Source organism: Neopsephotus bourkii, unplaced genomic scaffold (assembly GCF_033783945.1).
Source record: "Neopsephotus bourkii isolate Nb327-2 ecotype Australia unplaced genomic scaffold, CSIRO-AGI_Nbou_v1 NB_1394, whole genome shotgun sequence".
NCBI lineage: Eukaryota > Metazoa > Chordata > Aves > Psittaciformes > Psittacidae > Neopsephotus > Neopsephotus bourkii.
This window is the reverse complement of record NW_026901872.1, coordinates 2,788,470-2,803,529: the sequence shown is the minus strand read 5'-3', so window position 1 is coordinate 2,803,529 and position 15,060 is coordinate 2,788,470. Positions and strand designations below refer to the sequence as shown.

Genomic DNA, 15,060 nt, shown 5'->3' with positions numbered 1-15,060 from the left:
GAGCTGCCCCGTGCCGTGGAGAAGGAGCAGTGGCCTGGGAAAGCCAGCCCCGGCGGGTTCGGCGCCCCTCGCGTTAGCGCAGCACTGCCTTTCTCTGCAGGGCTTTGAACAGCTTGCGTTAGTCTGCGCACCTCTGCAGTAAAAGCCGTGGTCTGTACAGAGCGGTTGTAAAGTACGTGTGGCTGTTGAGTAAGTTAGCCTGGTAAGCGTACCAGAGCTGCTACTTTAGAGAAGACAAAAGTGGCTGTCACTCTATTCCTGTATTGTTTTCTGTAGCAAGCTTCGTTAATGCTCGTTGTTGGATGTTCTTTGATACTATATGCATGGCTCATGGATCTTGTGAAGTTTTGGCGCATGTTCTTCTGAAAGCGTGAATCAGGTGTACATCCTGATTTACCTATAGCATCTTACCAGTAAGCTTGATTCACATCGGTATTTAGCTTACTGCAGTCAAACTCCGTGCTAACAATTAAGCGACAGACTCTTTGGGCAACTTCTTGAGCTTCTTAAAATGTTTTTCTTGTGTAAATAAATACATTCGTGTGATGCTGGGAAGTATTGCTTAGTGGTCTTGTTTAGCTTTTTAATTTTTCATAATGCCTTTCACTTAATTGTTCTGATTCTTGCAGTTAATTCTTCGGGGGCTCATGTGAAAATACAACATAAAAAAGCGTTGCAAATAGCGGAATAAAATGTCACTTAAAAGCTCTAAGGAAATGAGGAAAGTAAACATTTCCAGCTCTTTCGAGTCTGAAGATATTAGCTTAGAAACCACAGTACCAACTGATGATATTTCTTCCTCAGAGGAGAGAGAAGGTACTGTTAAAATAACTAAGCAGCTGATTGAACGGAAGGAGTTGCTTCATAATCTTCAGCTGGTTAAAATAGAACTATCTCAGAAAAACTTGATGATTGACAATTTGAAAGTAGAATATCTGACCAAGGTAAGAAATGTTGTTACTTTTGTTGTATAGTCTTTTCTTGTTTCTGGTGCTCTTGGAATATGATAGAAAGTTATGTTCTGCCAAAAATTCTGTGAATTGCCTGCTGAAAGTCTACTTAGTTGTTTTTGGAAGGGATTTTTGGTGTTTTTTCTTTGTTGGGTTGTTTTTTTTTGAGAAAAGAAGGAAACAAAGATACAGAAAACTTAGCTGACTGAGCAAGTTCATTCAACATTTCAAATGAATGAGGTGGGGTTGATTTAGGTTTTTCTCTTCTAAAAACAGAAGAAAAAGACCTGTTTTCTTTCAGAAATGAAGAAGAATTTTGTCACTGATAAAATCGGCTTAATAAGGCTTTTCTACTTTGGAATAGTAGGAACAGTAATCGGAATATTATTAGATGATCTGCTAATCAGGACGTGGCTAGAATATGCCAACATGCTAATAGGAGGAGATTTTATTGTGTACAGTTGCCACTAAGATGCACGAAACTGAGAAAGGTTGTTAAAGCTTTTCCACACCTGTGTGCAGTCCACATTTATGACCTACTATGTACTAATTCTGGCTTTCACAGGCTTGCTGCTTTATATTTAAGCCTGGTTTGAAGTTAGTTGAACAAGTAGCTATTTGGCTGAAAACAATAAAGTTTAGAGCTAGGTCTTTTTTACTTTTAGTTCATTAGGGCAAAATCTGTATCATATCTATGAAACTTATTATTTGGCATATTTGGAGGTCTTATTAAACAGTTACTGCATTTCCTACGGCATTGGCTCTCCACCTTTTTCTACAGTTGTTGGTTTTTTTTAATTACCAAAGTAAGCTCCAGTCTTTGTTTTATACTTACATTCTTTCTATTTAGATTGAAGAGCTAGAAGAGAAACTTAATGATGCAGTCCATCAAAAGAAGCTGTTGTCTTTACGACTGGATAGTCAGCTGGCATTACAGCAAGAAGATGCCAGGTACAATGGGAGTAAAACTAAGAACTTCATCTTTAATTATTTATTAATAAGAATTTTAATTAATTCGTAGACAGTTAATGGAAACTAATGATTATGAATTGCAGGAATAGGATCTCTTTTGCATTCTAAAAATTGAATTTGTGTGTTTCATTTACATATACATACATTTGAATTCAGCTTTCCCTTGCTGAAGTTTTATTGTTACTTGGATTCAAAACTGAATAGGGACTGGAGTAAGAACATTCTTAAAACTAGTAAAGAGTAAAAGGAGTAGGTAGAAGTGGCAGATTTTGCATCAAATTAAACAGAATTTGGAATAACTCTGCCACCTTGATGATTTGGGAAAGGTAAGGGGATAATGTTTAGCAGTCCCAGTTAGGATTGCTTATTGGTCAGAAATGTTTTCAGTTGATGATGCAAAAATTTTTCATCTTGCTTTTCTGAAACATTTTGAATTAACCTATAGCTGAAAATAGACTGGCACGCAGGCTTCTCCAAATTATTGTGTCAGTTATATGTTCTAACACCTGTGAAGGAAGAGCATTACTTAAAAGTCTCATGTTACACCTTACAGAATGTAACTAATTCAAAGTCATATTCTATAGTAAGCCTAGAACAGATTTAGGGATATGAAGCCAGACTTGGGATTAGTTACAACAAAGTCTTTTAACTCAAAGCAGCTGACAGCCAGAAAAATGACTTGCCATTCTGAATGCTGATTTGCACCGGAGTGGAATATTTTTACGTTGACCATATCTGAGTTATTTGAGAAGTGTTCAGTAAAACAAGTACTTTGGTGCAAATTGCTTTTAATAAGCATAAAAAGTTTAACTACTTTACTTTTCCCAGTCTCTTCATTAGTTTTCCTGTCTGCCTTTTACATCACTTTCCATCTCTGTTTAAGAGTATTGCACACTATGTGCAGAGTGTGTCCTTGTGTGACTGCACTTATGACCTGGGACTTTCTCTTGTCTTTTTGAAACCAGTGGGGCAGACATTGCCTTGTAGTACTAGCTAGTATTTTTAATATTACTTTTTAAAATAATGTAGGAATTGGTGCATTTTGAAGAATAACTTGAATAGATTTTCACGAGTCATGGCTAAAACCTCTGAAAAAGTAGGTCAGTTACATTTGTTTCAAATAAAATGAACACTTAGAAACATCTTGAAGTGATGCACAGTTTTTCTTGTTGCATAATACTGTATCTCTGGTGATAATAATAATGGTAGTATTTTAAGGCTGGCAGTAGGGCTGCTTGTTTAAGTGTAGTGGTCTTTGTGGTGTGTGGTTTGTGTTGTGTTTCTGCTTGTTTGTTTTTTTTAAATGGATCCCAGTTTTGTGTATTACACTGGCCAGAAAATGAAGGGTTGTGTATGGAATATGCCTTAAGCATGTATGTGCTGAAACTTGGTAAGACACAAACTTAAGTTACTATTGCTTTGATGATTTACTAGTTCCTTGGGTTTTGTGTGGAAATACAGTCAGCTTTTTCATGCTTTTAATGTTTTGAATGTATGTCTTAATTTACAAGTTAAAGTCAGCACATGTGGAGATTAATTGACACTTCTCAGATTCAGCCTTGTGTTGTCAATGTAAAGTTTCTGGCTTTTTATATATGATATGATTGTGTAATCATGGTGGTATACACTTTTGTGCTAATTACCGAATTTCTGTAAATTTTCCCCACTACAATGAGCATAACTCACTGCCTTGCCAGGGTATTGTGAAGGTTTGTCACTTGTGTTACTTGCTACTTAATGTCTTCTGTTTTCAAATCAATCTTAAAGAAAACATCAGGCTCTAATGAAACAAGAAATGGAAACTATTTTGTTGAGACAGAAACAACTGGAGGAAACGAATCGTCAGTTAAGGGAGAGGGCTGGAGATATCCGTCGTAGCTTGCGAGACTTGGAGTTGACAGATGATTGCTATAAGCAGCTAAAGTTACTTCCTGAAGACCAGCTTTCTATCCCTGAATATGTTTCTGTGAGTATTGAGTTTTGTATTGGTTTAAAATATAAGAGTATCCTGGGTTTGCCTAGGATGGAGTTAACTTTCTTTATAGCAGCCTGAATCTTGTGCCTGGCTAAAACAGTGTTGACAACACAACAATGTTACAGGTATTGCTGGATGATGCTTGCACAGCATCAAGGCTTACTCTTCTTCCCCTGTCCCCAGCAAGCAAGGGATATTTGTGAGATTGAGAGGGGGCGCAGCTGAACAGCTGGCCTGAATCAGCCAAAGGAATATCCCATGCCATCTAAGGTGATGCTCAGCAATATAAACTGGAAATAGAGGAAGAAAGATGAGGTGGGGGGTGGCTTCCAAGGTGATTATTGCTCAGAGACTGGCTGGGCATCAGTCTGCTTGCAAGAGGTGGTGAGTGATTGTATTTGCATGGCCATTGGAATAATCTCCCCAGGGAAATGGTGGACTCCCCAGTGTTGGGCACTTGTAATTCAGCTGGACAGGGTGCTCAAACATCTAGTCTAGGTTATGCTTTGCCAAGAAAGTTTGGACCAGATGATCCATGAGGTCCCTTCCAACCCCTATTTTATGATTCTCTCTCTTTCCTTCACTAATCAAACTGTTGAGAAAACTCAACACCTGAGTTTCCTTGCTTTTGTTCTTCACACTCCTGTGTCCTGCTCCCACTGGAGGCAGACAGTGAGCAGCCAATATGGGTGCTTGGCTGCTGCTCAGGGTCAACCCACCACAAGCTGTAAACTGCTTTTGTTTGGAATTAAAGATATTTGCACATAGTAGAAGCCAGTCTATACTCCTAAATTCTTAACTCTTCCCCAGCTAGAAATGAGGGAACTTCAGAGACAGATGTGCTTTTGGATCTGTCTCTTAACAACAGGATTCCAATAAAGAGGAAACTTTTTAATTCCAGACTCTGATGTCTTGAAAGGATTAGAATTGCTGACATATTTTAAGCAGGTTAAGCAGACAGGGTGTTACAATTAAATGGTGGATACACGCTGATGATCTAAAATACAGCAGGCTGAAAAAAGTAATTTGAAACTTGGCTTGCCAGAGCTGCAAGTCAAGGTGGCTGTTGCAAACATCTCTTACCTTTCCCTCATGCTTTCCATCTGTCCATTTCCTGTCTGACTAAATGCAGAAGATAAAGTGTACCTTAAAAGACTACTGTAAGACTCATTTTCTTGATTTAAGAAGTTTGTTAATTATGGCATATGGGTAGATAGAGGGGCAGGGGGATTTCTTCTTGCAGTAAAAAGACAGTGCCTTCACAAACTGTGGAATATGTCCAGACCATCCCGGCTCACTTCTGGAAATGAAGAGGATTTGGACATATAAACCTTAATCCACCAAATTATTAGCATTTTACGTATTTATAGAGCTAGTTATTAAAGAAGCTGTAAATAATACAATTTAAAAAGCTTAGTGGATTTGTTGAGGTATAAGTGTTGCATGAATGAGTTCCCTTGCTGAATGAAAGTAATGGTATACTGTGCTCTAAAGTATGTACAGAGAAGCATAACTTGTCATTCTTATCTAAAAGATGTGCTTGGAAACATCTTCTCAAAAGTTCTAAAACTTGGACTTCTGAAAATACTGGGAAAATTTTAAGGCTCTGTATGAGTAACAGATCACCTAGCTGGAGCCTCTTAGGTCATTACCCCTAGCTCCCCACTGTACCCTGCCCTCTGCAGAAGTATTTCAGGGGTTTTGTTGATTCCTGCAACACCATGATTAGAAAAGCAGATTTTAAACAAAAACTGAAATCTGTGTCAGCTTGCTTGAAATTGGTATGCAGGAAGTTCCAGGCCTTTGGAGTTGATTGGCAGTCAGTAAAAAGAACGTGTAGCTGGGCAGGAGAAATACCAGGAGTTAGTAACCTTGCCAGCTGCTTTAAGTGTAGGTGTCACAGCACAGATTGCTTAGACTGTATTTGTGAGTAGAAGGGTACTCTAAAAAGGATGTGAAGCAGGAGAGATAACAGCCACCTTCTACCTCTAATCTACCTTTCTTTTGCTCTTGCATTCAACCGGTAAATTTTACTTTTAAAACAGAAACTCCCCTACGTATGTGTTCAGTGAAGTCTTTACATATATGTCACTTTCTTTGGAAAGGACTGAAGAAGTCCTTTTTTGGTCAAACCAGTTTTTTTTTTTTCTTGAGAAGACATTGTAGCAAAGACATAAACAGCATCTTGTTGTATTAAGATGCTGTTTTCTGCTTCTCCCAGCTTGTTTTGGCAACAGGATCAGCGTGAGCATGAGAGTATTGGTTAAGCTTAGTGATTGTTTATCGTTAACATTGAGTTGTTTAGCTGTAACAGATGCTGAGAAGCTACAGAACATTTTTGTATATACTGTGTATGCATCCATCTTGCTTCAGAAAGCTAGTAAAGTTGAAGGGAATAAGGAATTTTTCTGATGCTGTTTTCTGCTTTACTCACCTAAGGAAGAGTTGTGCATTTCTCAGGCAGATAAAATCTCTGACTCCATACTATGGGCAGACTAACAGTGTAGTGTATTGATACGAGAATAAAATTCTCCTTGGTGAGAAAGTTTTGCTTAAAGAAGAGTTGAGCAAGAAATTTCCAGACTTTCTTCTGTTTATCCATTATAAAATACTGCTTTACAATTCTCCAGGATAGAAGCAATTGTATATATAATCTTATACTTTATTTGAAACCTGGTATAATGGAAAAACAGCAGGAAGTGTTTAAATACAGATTTTGTATATAGAAATATTGTAACATAGACAAACAGGACATAGAATTAAATGAGATGGTTTTCACTGTTCTACCACAAAGGGGTGCAATAGTGACACGATAGAGCAAAAATTAGGCAGTGTTTAATGTTAATCATAGAATAATAGAATAGTTAGGGTTGGAAAGGACCTTAAGATCATCAAGTTCCAGCCCCTTTGCCATGGGCAGGGATGCCTCTCACTAAACTGTGTCGCCCAGGGCTCGGGCTCTGTCCAACCTGGCTTTGAACACTGCCAAGGATGGACCATTTACAGCCTCCTTGGGCAACCCATTTCTGTACCTCACGACCCTCACAGTAAAGAACTTCTTCCTTATGTCTAACCTAAACTTCCCCTGTTTAAGTTAATCATAGAATAATTTGGGTCAGAAGAGACCTTAGAGATAATCTAGTTCCAATAATGATGATAAAAGAAAAATGATGTTTTAAGCATCTTCCTCTTAAAAATCACACTTTTTTTAACTTATATGTAAAAAAATCTAGGGTTTTTTTTTTTTACTGTTTATAAGAATGATTTTTTTTTTAGAAACAGTATATTAAAAATTTTAAAGCACTCCAGGTCATTGAACTGGTGCTTGGCAGCTGAATCACTTAATTTGTTCAGTAAAGTGAGCCTTGTATACTCCTGAAAATTTTTCACTAAGTTGTTTAAAAATGGCATCTGTGAATTCTGTTTGATCCAATTTCAATCACTGTGTCTTCCAGTGTCCTCATTTTACTAACTACAGCTCATTTACCCTTTGTTTAAGAAGGCAGTAACTGATGAAACTACTTCAACATGACTTTATTTAACAGGAGGCAACTTCTTCATCCTCTGCACCCGCCCATTTTTAGGCTAAGTTTTGTTTTCCATAAAAGGTGGTGGGCACATGTTAAGAGGTTTTTTAAAAATTGCCTGGAAAGTGGTGACCTTTTCCTTACAGCACATGAATATAAATTTGTTTTTAAGATACACCGTTATTTCTGAAATCTCATTAGAATAATCTTTGTTGCTGCTATATTAACTCGACAAGAGGTAATGTGTGTGATTTGACTGCTGAGTTACATGAATCCTTATTTGCTGTCAAGCAAGTTAAATAACAGTTGACTTCTGCTACAACCTTCCCCTCATGTCTGTATTCATTTGCACTTTCGTATTACCATAGATTGATCTTTTCTCAGGAAGGCTGTGCAGATAGATACACCTATCTTGATACCTATATCCCATGACATCCTAGGTTGATACTGGATAATCTATTTTAAGATTGTGGCAGTTTGGGAAGTAAATGTGGCATGATGGCGTAAGTTAGGTTTCCTAAGGAAACCACAATCAAAAGACAAGAGCTTAAGGGAAAAAGTATGTGTGGTTTAAAAAACCCATGGTGTTTTAGTTACCAATTAATGACAGTCAAGGTTATTTTTAAAGAAAAAAAATAATATTTTTGGGGGAGGGAAGAGGATTTGATTAAAAGTCAGTTGCTTGATTTCAGATGTAATCGGACATGTTCTTAAAGAGTCCACATAGGTGAAAACTAGTCAGCGGAAGCTATAGAGAAGAGGCAGAAAAATTACTGCTTTGAAGTAGCTGAAGCCTGATGTAGTAGTTTGGAAGTTAGAAAGAAGCCACAAAACTATCTTTGCTTGTTTGTTTTCATGCAAACCAATTAAAACAACAGGATTTTGTAGATGGACATGAAAAAACTCCTTGAATATTGGCATAATGCAAGAAAAAATAGGAATGAAGCAGTAAAATAAAGCAATATTATGCAGTTAGTTCACTTCTCGAAATAGAAAATTTCTATTTTCTAGTTTTAACTGCTGTAGCATCTGATGGTTTGACTTGTCATTTGGAATTTTCAGAACATGAACAAAAAAGTGATCTTACCTTATTTCTTTTTTAAATGAACTGTTGTTTTAAAATGTCCTTCAGTTTCTTCATTTGATGTGTAAACTTAGCCATAATGAACTGAGAATACCTTCTTACCATCTTAAAAATAACAGCTGTATTTTGGGAAAGCTTTCATTTTTTCAATAAGAAGTTGTTTCAAATTTACAGCATATGTCTTACTTTAGCTTATGTTTGTTTTGCATCTGAAGGTAAGGATGAAAAGTGAAGCTCTCTTGTTGAGTACAACAGATTCAAGCAACTGCAGCTTTTAACAAGCACAGAATTTGGAAAAACTTGAAAACAAAAAAAAACCCCACCACTTTAAAGAAAATTTCAGTTTTTCTGCCTTACTGTTAGTCTTCCAATTATGTTACACATTTGCTTTGTTGTCTAAAGCAAACTTCACCTATATTTACATCACACATTTCCATGGCTTCTGTGGTATGCTGTCAATTATGTGGAATATACGTGGAACTTTTCTTTGTCTTTTGTTGTTTACAGGTAGCAAAACAGACTTGTCTTCTGCATGGAAGTGTAGTACAACTTGCTCTTGAATTCTGTCTGTGCTTTCTTGCTTGTATTTCTTCTTTAATCATATATCAAACAAAGCATTCATGATAGAGGGGTATGGAGAAGCTTTTGCATGAAAATAGTGCTTAATTATCTGTTCTTTTCATCCCCCAAAACAAACATTATAAGGTATCAGGTTAATTTAGGAGTAATAAGATCTGTGTACGTGTGTGTGGGTGTATATCAAAAAAACTCTTTCTTCTTTGTCTCTTTTTGTCTTTTTGTTTTGGGGGTTTGGGGTTTGTTTTTTACTGCTGGCTTTATGGTTTAGTACTGTGTTTTTCTAGTATTTTTTTCTTGTTCAGTACAAATGTTCTGGAAGAGTTTTATGGATCTGAGATTTACTTGTCTGAGACTATGCCAGTGAGGGAAGAGACAGGAGTATCTGTTACAGGATTTTATTTTTTTTTTTCATCCTTTTACATGGATTTTTTTTTTCAGTGTTAATTTAGCAGGGCAGATTCTGTCAGAGGCATAGTTGCGTGATGTAGCTGAACCCATACAGCAGCCTGTCAATGCTGAAAAGTGTGTGTGGGGGGGGTTGTTGTGGCTTTTCTTGGTCATGGGCTGTTCTGCTTCCTGTGCTTGCTCTTGCATTTTGATGCGAATTCAGCACACTGAACTGGCAGAAAACAAAGCTAATTTCTCCCCATTTTTACACACCCCATAAAAATTTATATTGGCTTGGGGAAAGTTAGTAAGTCATGTTGGTTTATTGCTAAATAGGCTTACTTTCTTTTTTCTTTTTTTTCTTTTTTGCAATGTTAATCAAATAGGCCCTAGGTTTGGCACAAGTAAGAGGGAGGGAACATGTGGTCCCTTAGTAGCTCTGCTTTTTAATCAGGCAGCCAGAGAGCTGCCTTAGTTGAAGACCTTTATTCCTCCTTTCAGTGCCAAACACAAACTGATTAATTCTTTGCTGCTGTTGTCAGTGTCTTAAAGAAAAACCACTGTCTTTGCTTTAACATTTCCCTAGCCCCAGCCAGGTTCCTTGTTTGCACTAGAAATCATTTGATGAATTATTGCCATAAAATGTTAAGCTGGGGACTGTATTGTTTTTGTGGGCCTTTATTTTGTTTCGGGTTTGTTTGTTTGTTTTTGTTTGGGGTTTTTTTTAACTGTGGCTTTGTGTTTGCAGTTTTGCTAGTCTCTCAATTTTCAATATATATCTTGTTCTTCTAGATTCTGTTCTATGAGGTAGTCCATTCCTTACGAAAAGAGTTAAGTGATCTACAGATGAAAAAAGAGAGCCTAACGGAAGAACTAACTGGGTACAGGTCGCAACTGAAGTGTCTAACAGAGGTCTGTGCATCATAATTATTTCAGTTAAGAAAGTGTGTAAATGTATTGCAAAAACCTCAATTTGCTTCACCTTCATTTTTAGATAACCTAAAAATGCGTTTTTAAAGAATTCTTTGGAGTTGACTCTTCTGCTTTTCAACTTCTATATTTGAATTTCCTATTTATTTCTATACTAAAGAAAAAGATAATTTCAGGTATGTTATAAATGCCAGAAATAGCAAAACAAATTATCTAAATATATTTATTTATTATTTGCAAAGAGCAAAGGCGCTGAAACAGTATATGAAGAATGTATTTTTTAAGGTATTTATGAACATTTATAATATACTTAATATGCATACAACTAGGAAGATTTGTATTTTACCTTAGTTCTGCATAAATCTGGAGCTGTGGTAAGACAGCTTCAGGTACCTAGTGTGTGTTTATCCAAATTGTGGCCAGCAGGGACTTTAATGCCACTGTCAGTTTGCTACTTCTGACCTTATTCTTTAGCTACAACTTTTTTTTTTTTTTTTTTTTTCGTTTTTTTGGCTTCAGAATTAACTTACGGAATAATCAGCTGTAAAGTTATTAACTGTACAGGATCATCTTTGTGAAATTCATATAATTTTCATTTCTTTTTTTAATTGAATTAAAAGTAGTCAAAAAAATTTGGGTATTTATGTGCTTCAACATTATTTTGTAATCATCTCTAGCCATAACATAACTAATTTATCTGAGCATTCATTTTGCTTCATTGTACATTTAATGTGCTTTGATTTAATAAAATTCTACAGGAGGATTTCAGTCTTCTGAGACTTGAGTGACATCTGAATTTTTAATACAGCAGCTTAACAGGATAGTAGATAACAAAGTTTTGCTAGAAACAATTTTCGTGGTATATTGACCTTTCTTTAATATAGAAACATGTAATTTTGTTCTTTTTATACCACAAGGTGGCAGTATCCACCTTTCCTACTGATTATATTTTTCCAAGTTTGAAGTTTACTAGGCTTTTGATGTTGATGAAAAAGCACTAGAATGTTGCCTGTGTTGAAGCGAGGTGGTTATTTGAATGCTTATACTCTGTTTCCATAATCATGGTTAAAATGAGAGACAATTACTAAGAAGGAATACCTCGTTTAAATGGAAAAACCCAAGCCAAAACCAATTGGGGAAGAGATCCAGTTGCTGAAATGTGACAAGTTAAAAAAAAATAAAAGGGCTTACAGTCATTAATAAAAATTACTCCTTAGGATTCTTAGGTTCACTTACTACAGTTTTTCCATATATACACTCCTCCAAACCCAAGTCTTCACCCTATCCGTTATGCAGAGGTGATCTGTATGGGACCTGAGATGAGGTATTTTATGTGCAGAGAGACTTAGAAGTCTGTTTTGCTTCTGACAAGTTCTGATTTGACTTAGTGACTTGATGAGTTCAATGTATCAAGGTACCTCATGCTGTTTCAGATAGTGAGGAGCATCACCAATGTATGAGGGTACTTCAGAATCTGTAATGCACTTAACACACTAAAACTAATGTATGCATCTCTTGCAGTTTATGAAGAAGTGGTTTCAAGGTGTACTCTCAGGGTAACTTACTTGAGTTCCTTAAATAAGGCCAGGCTTTACTGCAAGGAATTTATCAGTAGGAAATAAATCAGGGTTTTATTCAGAGTCTTACTTAACATCTTACACTCTTCTTTTACTGCTTTTGTAGTATTCCAATTATTCTTTATTACCAGATACATGAAACACAGTTGCTGAAGCTTCTTTTCTGTTTTTAAATAACTTACACTCTTCATATCCTTTCTCTGATTTGCCATCCAATATTCCTTAAGTTTTCTGCAACAGTTGCAGTATTTCTGTTCTCTACATTATTTATTAACACATGTCTCTTCTTTAAAAGTTCATTAGGAAACTACCGATACAGATATTTGAGATGCAGACATCACTGAAGTTAAGACAATCTATTACTTTTTTTTTTTTCCCTTCCCTCTGTGAGAATAAACCACTTCCTACAATAAGCATTTTTTTTCCTACTGTTGCACATCATTAATACTCTCCCTAATGAGTTTCAACACGTTGTTTTTTCTTCTTTGTGGAATATAGAAAGGAGCTAAAATATGTGCTTAGCCCAATTTTTTTTATGAATTACTAATGGCTCGGGGCTTTTCTGATTGTTCATGGCTGACAGACTAGGTTTGAGTAAGTTTCATATGTGTAGGTATTCACCTAGAGACTAATGGGAAATACAAGACAATTGGGTATAGACTCAGGGAAGTTTATCTAGCCAACAGAGAACTGAAAAAGTTTAAAGGAAAATTCAAACTTGTCTAGTATGTTAAGCCAGTTCTAGGAAAATTTCAATGTGAAATTAATTCATCAAATAAGACAACTGTTGCCTAGTATCAGCTATGTTATTTTGTGACAGGATGGCTGTAGTCCTTTAATTTGGTCAAAGGAAATGAGCTCTCATTTCACTGTTCTTCTGTTCATACTCCAAAACAAGACACATTATTTTGTTTTCTTTGCTCATGGGCCTTTATATAGTGTTTTGTGAGAAAGCAGAGATGCACAGTTCTATTGTCTGGATGCTATTAAGATGAGCCAATATGTCTGAGTACTGGTTATATAAAATAAGGTCTTCGAACGCACCAAATCTTTTTTTGCTACATGCTGCCTTTTTTGTTTGTTTGTTTGTTTGTTGTTTGGGGGGTGGAGGGGAACACCCACCAGGAGAAAGAAACTCTTGGCACAACAGACCTCACCTGGCACAAAAACAGGTGCAGTTGCCTGGCGTTGTGGCCTCTTAGCCAACTGAGTTTATAAGTATCCAGCTGTATGAGATAGAAAGCTTGGTTCTCTAAAAATTGAATTGTCATTGTAGCCTTGTAGAAACCAAGTTTCTAAGATTTGACAAATCCTCATATTCTTATCTCTAGGCCATTCATTAATTCATTTGTAGTAGGCAAAAGTGCTGACTTCAGGACATGAAACACATCTTTCAAATCTTCATCACCTGTATTTGTATTCTAGGTATATGAAAATATCTTTAGTTTGTTCAGAAGTGGCAGAAGGTCCTAAGTGTGTATCGGCCCCTGTCAGCACTCATTTAATTCTTAGTATCCCAAGAGTAAGACCACTAAAAGTTTAGAACTTGGTAACAAAGTTCTCTTGTTGATTGTCTGTTGCTGATCTGAGTTAGCATTTAATCAAAGCCCGCTGAATCTGTAACACAGACTCAGTAGGGTGGGGAGCTGTTTCTGACAACTAGTAGCAGAGAACAGCATGAAGACTGATTTCTAGCACTGGAACATAATCTGATAAACAAAGCTAGTGTGAAAAGATCTGTCACCACTTTCTGTTTTTAAAGTGGTCAGGCTAAGTGGTTCTGCAGTACTACCACAGAGTTAATGGTGCTCTATACACAGTGATTCCATCTGTAATTTAGACCAGTGTGGTCCTCTTTTTCTAGGTGCAGCAGCAACAGACTGGGGAGGAGTCAGTGGAACGGGTAAAAGCCATGTTCTTATACTGCAGTGCTGACTGATCTGTTATTAAATCATATAATCAAATCAAATGGGTCAGAAGGGACGTTAACACACCACACCCCACCCCTTGCCAATGGGCAGGGACACCTTCCACTAGACTTGTTTTGGTCCTTTTACAGTGTTCAGTACTTAAAGTATAAACAATGTTGGCACCACCACCTTCGGTGGTACAGATAGAGGGAAGTCCAGCTGTAGGGTTGTATTACCAGGAGCTTCCCAGAAACAAAACCAGGTTCTGATGTGTGTGTTCCCATGCTGAACATTAGTGTACTATTTTCAGAGTTGTTTGCTTCCAAAGTGGTTATAACCTTCCCTCAAACAGATGTAATTTACTGCTTGTGTGTTTCTCTCAAGACTGGGAGAATGTCTATGAAGGAAATTCTGCTTTTCTTTGTAGGCCTAGAAGATTAAATATTGCTTTCTTCTCTGGTTATGAGTTTCTTGACAATGTTTTCCTGGAATTCGATCTTGATACAGTTTTATCAAGGCTTCCTTTCTTTAGTTTGTTTTTTTTTCCCCCTGTAACATTGTCTTTAAGACTTGCAATCAAATTTATAGTATGACAGTTATCTAAAAGCTATGGTTAGCCTACAGATGAAGCTGGATGTATGTAAGGCAAGGATTCTTTCCAAGACGTCTCTGAATCAGGATTAGTTGCTGTCAGGCTTAGCTAGGCATACCTAACAATTTTCTCTGTGGTAATGTTTCCCAGCTGGAGGAAAAATATTTCTATGGTCTTCAAAGAATGAGCTAAGCTATTGCTCAAAGGATCAGTCTGACTCAAAGGATCAGTCACCACTAGATGTATCTGAATATTGTAAAATTGAGACTACCATTGCTACTCCAGAAGGACTATGTTCCCTAAGATCTCTTCTGAAGTTTGAACATCTATAATTCAACGTTGCACTCCAGAATCCTTCACCAGCTTCCTGACACCAATTATTTCAGGGAGTGCTTTGCTTACTTGGTCTTCACATCTCTCTTAGAAAGGATAGATAAGGCCTCAGTCTAAGATGGGATGTATGCCTTCCTGCCTTCATTATTATTAATACTTACCTTGTCCAGGATAAAACTGCAAAGAAGAATATGCTACCAATAACTGTTATCTTGGGGCAGCAGTTTAACATTTCGAAGTCTCA

General features: G+C 36.8%; 1 protein-coding gene across 7 annotated transcripts in view; it reads left to right on the top strand.

Moving 5' to 3' along the window:
• Positions 1-54: 54 nt before the first annotated feature.
• Positions 55-15,060, top strand: part of PIBF1 (progesterone immunomodulatory binding factor 1) — a 120,459-nt gene continuing 105,453 nt past the window's right edge. For 3 of the 7 annotated variants that reach the window (XM_061367756.1, XM_061367757.1, XM_061367755.1), the window contains exons 1-5: positions 55-202; positions 630-944; positions 1,801-1,901; positions 3,690-3,888; positions 10,267-10,386. In XM_061367756.1, the coding sequence (XP_061223740.1) occupies positions 693-944; positions 1,801-1,901; positions 3,690-3,888; positions 10,267-10,386 (672 nt within the window). In that variant the 5' untranslated portion in view covers positions 55-202; positions 630-692. The remainder of the gene's footprint in view (positions 203-629; positions 945-1,800; positions 1,902-3,689; positions 3,889-10,266; positions 10,387-15,060) is intronic. The other 4 variants (XM_061367752.1, XM_061367758.1, XM_061367759.1 and 1 more) reach the window with 2 other exon arrangements.